At 27.8% G+C, this 5,588-nt stretch overlaps 1 protein-coding gene across 1 annotated transcript; it reads left to right on the top strand.

The window, feature by feature from the left end:
• The first annotated feature begins 772 nt into the window (after nt 1–772).
• On the top strand, nt 773–4,739 carry LOC122273319 (uncharacterized). The gene is made up of 3 exons (XM_043057396.2): nt 773–1,260; nt 2,028–2,190; nt 3,427–4,739. The coding sequence occupies exons 1-3, from the start codon at nt 1,183–1,185 to the stop codon at nt 3,537–3,539; spliced, it is 354 nt and encodes a 117-aa protein (XP_042913330.1). The 5' UTR covers nt 773–1,182; the 3' UTR covers nt 3,540–4,739.
• The last annotated feature ends 849 nt before the right edge of the window (nt 4,740–5,588 follow it).

The following is a 5,588-nucleotide window of genomic DNA, read 5'->3' as shown; positions in this document are numbered from 1 at the left end:
CTCTTGATCTTGGGGGTACAAATTTCCGAGTGCTTTTATTGAAATTAGATGATCCTAATGCAGATTTAGACAGCATTGTAAAATATTATACAGTTCCAGAAGAATTGCGCTTAGGGGAAGGTGTAAAGGTAAGATATACGCTTATGCTTCTCTAGTCCTTTTAGGATTATATTGTTCAGTAAATAGCAAATAATTTGTGAGACATTAGTGGTTCGCTTCGTTTCTTGTTGGAAGCCCAGACTCATTCATTTCGAGGATGTTAATTATGAACCATTTTTATTATATTCTTAATTATCATATTCCGCTATATACATACAGATACATTTTAATAAAGGAACTTAAAGTTTTGATTTTTTCATCCATATCTGCTGAGAGAGTGCTCTTTTTCTTATGATACCTCTATTTGTCTATATTCATCTCTCTGTATCCATATCTGACAAGAGTGTCCTCTTTGAAAATTGTTGTTCCACTGCATTCGGGGGACGCTATTTCCTCTCCCTCATCTATCTGACCCCCAGGCCAGAGGTCATCCACTTATGTGGGAGTTAGAGGCCTGGCATAATTCATTTCTACAAAACAAAGTTTATGATTTTTTTAAATTTTTACTGACAAAAATTTTTGTTATTCAACATTACTAAAAGTTTTTTTTAAAATAACGGCAGGCACTGAACTTTCGTTTTTCGCCTTAGAAGATGCCGGAAGTGTTGCTCATTTATCGTTACCCAGTGGGCCAGGGTTTAAGCTGAGTCTAAAAATTCTGGCATCCTCACGCTATACACTACCATGAAAAAAAGAGTTGGGGATTAAAACAGCCAATTAAATCATCGGAATCCTTTCGTGCACGAAGTTCGAGTAACCTTGTAAAAATAAAGACGTCAACATGTGATTTTGAAAGGGTGAAGTACAAAACGAAAGTGAAACAGCGATTCTCTCGGTAATGTGCTTTATCAAAAAGGGGTGATTAGCGATGGGGCAACGTTAAGTTGATTCGCAAAAGCTAAAAAAGTACAACCGGTTGCATCAAAAGAGTTGAAAATTTTTGTTGTTTCATCATCGGCCTTTTAACTGGCGGTATATCTAATGATAGCTACTTCAGTTTTGTAGTTAACTCAATCGTTTCATAGTCTGCCGGTAGTTCACGATTAAAAACAATTTGTAAACTTATATATATCTCATTTAGAAATGTCTGCTAAAAGTATTATTTTTAACAATGTTGGGTGTGACTTGAAGCTGAATATAGATGCGTCAAAAATGCAGCTGGTAAGAATCAGTTTATCCTCATGTAAATAAAAAGCTAAATATAGTACTATTAATTGTTCTGGATTCTAAAAAGTGTAGGTAGTAGGAGTCAATTCATTCAATATGCAAATTTGCCAATATATTTTATTATCATTCTTTTTCTGTTTATAAAAGTATTGTTGATAATTTCTTTGGAGAGATAATATTAGCATAAATTTCAAAATAAAATACAAGTTTTTATTCTATGGAGGATAGGATATGAATAATTCAAAACAACGTAAATGAAGCACAAATAAAGGTACAGAAATGGACATGTGCTATAGTTTCGGTTCTATGAACTAGAACCTTCCTTTGTGTCTGAACACAAAATGACAGAACAGAAGTAACGAACAAGTTAGATTGTTTACACTACTTAATTATTCTTATTTATAACTACAATCTTTTACTTCATCAAAATTACCAAAGATTACCTTCATCAAGATACCAAACAAAACTAATGAGACATTGAGTTTTAGAGCAACAATTTCTCAGATTTTTAACAAGCATATTTAATTTTCCCCAGAATATTCTATTTCACTAACAATACAACAGTGGAAAATTTTATTTACATTGCTTGCAAGCAATCGGGTATGTTCCTTACATAAAGAAAAGAAAATTATTTCTATGACATTTTGTTTTATTTTTATTAACTTAAAGTAAATATAGAGAACAATATTTTAAAATGGAAAATAAATAGTACCAACTTTAAGTTTACAGGTAAAGTATGTTCATTTTTCTTTCTTTTATAGCTTAAATCTGTTACTGATGATTATTTGCTAGCAGATGATATTATTAAAAAAATTAATGATGTCTTTGAAAGTGAAATGCAGTTAGGATTGATGAAAAATCCTCCTGTAGAATCATCTTTACAAATGGCAAACACATTTATTCCCAAGCATTTATCTGGCGATGGTAAGTAGCATTTTGTCACATTTAAATTTTTTGGCTTAGTTTTAAAATTATGGAAAACATTTAAGTTTTGCAAAAAATTTTATTTCAATAATTTTTATTTTTTTAAAAAAAGAAGAAAGGAAATAATAAAGCAGTTGACTTTTTTTGCTAATTATAACTTCTACACTAATCAGTTTATTAGATTTCAGATTTATAGGCAGTTTGTCAGATTGGTTAAATTCTTGTTTATATTATGCAATGCACAATTTTAAAAATTGGTGCCTTCATTTAAATAAGGCTATTAACATAAATATTTTACAACAAATTAAAAAAAAAAAGAACATAAATATATTGGTAATTTTATAAGAACCAGGTAATGGAGGCACTAAGCTCTGAATTTAAAATGTAAACATTTTTACCTTCTCAGGGCAGTATTCATTCTTTTACTTGATCTCAGTGTTAGATGATTTAGACAGTTATACACGAGAAACTAGGAAAAAAATCATGGAGGACTATATATTTAAAGTGTATAAATTTTCTCCTTTAAGCAAGATTGCATCTATTCAAATTAATCTAATTTTACCTAAGTAGATTAAAAAAAAATTAAAAAAAACATCATTGAAGATTGCAAAATTGCAGTTTAAAGATTTCAAATTTCCTGTTAACCTCTTGACAAGAAATCATTTTCGCATGCTTATAAAAATCTGCATAAATGTATCATAACAGGTTTTCCTTCAATTCCAACTTTCAGAAACTCATTATTTTTAAATATTGTTCATTGATTAAATTGATAGAAAAAAATAGTTACCTACCAAATTTTTTGATACTGCAGAAATTAGCTTCATTATCTCCGAAATGGCCAAAACACTGGTATATTAAATCCATATATTTTAAATTATATAATATGCACTGTCCCAAAACTATTGAAAAAAGGTATTCAGCTTTGTATAATTGTCATTCACACTGCTATATTTGTTTTCATGGATGATATTCTCGACTTCTAAGTGTAGCTAGCTTTCATAAAATAAACTCTTTTTTTTTTATATTTGCTTCTATGTGTAGCCAGTTTTCATTATATCATTTTTTTTTAAATTTATATTCCTTGCTATTATGTGTAGCCAGTTTTCATTGTATCAAATTTTTTTTTTTATTTGTAAAACATAATTCTTGATGTGTTACTAGTTTCTACGATTTTTATTCACTTATTATATTATAATGCTACTTTCATGTTACACAATTGCCTGCATTATTTTTCAGGTAGTTTTAATAAGGAACTTGTAACTAATATTTTCTATGTATTGGAGCATTGTACATACTTATTGTCAAATTTCAAGAGTTTGGTTTGTATATTTTCATGTAGTCCTGCATGATAGTTTTCAAGATATCTCCTGAATGTTGATCCACTAGTTTTATAAAACATAGATACATAAAAACAAGTGGTTTTAAGTATGCCATGTGTAGATTTTTCGATAATTTCTATTTTTTTAATTTTGTGTTTAGTACTACTATGTTTTCTAGTTCTTTCTATTGTCTGTTAAATTTGTGCCAAATGCTATCTTTAAGCCCATTTAGCTAATTTTACTCCTCTTAACCTTTTATTTTAATCAAAACCCAATATTAGTATCATTAACTTTGTATTATGCAATTAATTATTAAAATATATGGCATATTTGAATTTTATAACTTAGTAAACTCTCTAAATGTGGATAAAGAAATCACAACTGATCTCAAGGTATCAGTAATTTCCAGTCAAAATTCTATTAAATGCCAATGTAAAAAATAGCCAAATCTGTATGACAATACTTGCATTTTCTGACTACTTGTTTTTTCATATAAAACTTTATTTTTTTCTAGTTTTTTATACATAAAATTCAACAAACTACATAGAATTGTTTGTCTTTTTAAATTTCTAAAGAAGTTAAATCTTTTGCATTAAAAGTGTACTAAGATAATAATAAAGTGGCTATTTTTCTCTCTGACAATATCATTTATGAAAAATTAACCAATTGTAACCACACTTACTTAGTGACTCAGACAGTGGTTTATAAAAACCATGGATGTTACACATTACACCACAACCTAAATGCACCCTATTCATTTTTCCTCTTTTTCTTTCTTTCCTCTTTTTCTTTTTCTTTTTTTAAATTTTTTTTAGCATTAGACATAGTTTACAACAGTTTGTGATCCACTTATTTTTAGTGTGTAATGTCTTTCAATTTTAGTGCTGTATAACAAATAATGGATTTGTGCCTTTAAACTTTACTCTCTCAATGCAGAGATCTTTAGGATAAAAAAATTATTCATCTTTTTTTCTTTCTTCTCTCATCTGTAAACAAAAAGCAACAATGCAGTATAAGATCCTTATAATACAAACCTTGAAATGTGGAGCTTTGTGTTGTATAGAATTTTTTGTTATATGAATGATTAAACATACCTAGTAAACATGGCAATATATATCTGGTACAGATCAATATTAATGCTTTAAAATAGTTTTTTGAATAAAAATACTTTAAAACACGAAAATTAGCACTTAAGTATTTATTATTTATTGAAAAAAATTAAGTTATCGTGATCAAATGAAATAATATCCAATAAATTTATAAATTTTGATTTGCTTTGAGATAGTAAAATTAATGTAATTTATATAATTGTGTTTGGTAGGTCTTCTATTGTAGTTATAGCTATAAAGGCCTAAATAAGCATATTAAAGTGTTTTTATCCTTTTAAACAAGATAAATAATTTCAAGTATTGAAAATTGTGCCTCCTCTGTGCTCTAATGAATATATTATCTGGCGATGTAAAATCAAGGTCATGTCCAAAACCTTGTTTTGATTTTCTTCAATTTTGTAAGTATGCCATAGATGCTAGACATTTTTGGCATAAATAACAAGATTAAGTAATGTTTTTCAATATCAGTTATTTTCAATCATCATCACAAATTGTTTAAATTTTACAAAGCCTAGGATGACACTAATAGGTATAATTATTTGTTCAGTAAATTGATTAATTCAAACTTTTCCATATTAGTTTTAATGATTAAAGTTTTAAAGATTTTCTGCCAAATCTTAATTTTTTTAAAGATCTTTCTTACTAAAATTGTTGGAATGATTATGACTTACTGTTTGTTTGCTCTTGAAATTTGGATGAGCAATATTTAAGTCTTTACATTCTTTAACTCCTCTGAGTTTTTAATATTAGATACATTAGTTTTTAGTTAGATATTTTTGTTATTTTTGAATATAAAAAAAACCATATGCTTAGTTAAAATATGCTTAATTAATTCAAAATTTATGAAAACTATGAATTATCTTTTAATGGATATCTAAAGCATTTTACATCAATTCTAAATTGGTGGGTTTAAATTCCTAAATGCTTACCCCCAGATGAATAATACCGTATTTTTCGGCGAAAGCGCCGC

Source organism: Parasteatoda tepidariorum, unplaced genomic scaffold (assembly GCF_043381705.1).
Source record: "Parasteatoda tepidariorum isolate YZ-2023 unplaced genomic scaffold, CAS_Ptep_4.0 HiC_scaffold_3666, whole genome shotgun sequence".
Classification (NCBI taxonomy): Eukaryota; Metazoa; Arthropoda; class Arachnida; order Araneae; family Theridiidae; genus Parasteatoda; species Parasteatoda tepidariorum.
The sequence above is the reverse complement of the archived record's forward strand: the minus strand, read 5'-3'. Positions and strand labels throughout refer to the sequence as shown.

Bases quoted from the DNA above. Each gene is read 5' to 3' on its own strand.
- LOC122273319 (XM_043057396.2), top strand. From the start codon at position 1,183: ATGTCTGCTAAAAGTATTATTTTTAACAATGTTGGGTGTGACTTGAAG. The intron at 1,261-2,027 runs GTAAGAATCAGT...TTTCTTTTATAG, and splicing joins ATGCGTCAAAAATGCAGCTG to CTTAAATCTGTTACTGATGA. The intron at 2,191-3,426 runs GTAAGTAGCATT...ATTATTTTTCAG, and splicing joins CAAGCATTTATCTGGCGATG to GTAGTTTTAATAAGGAACTT.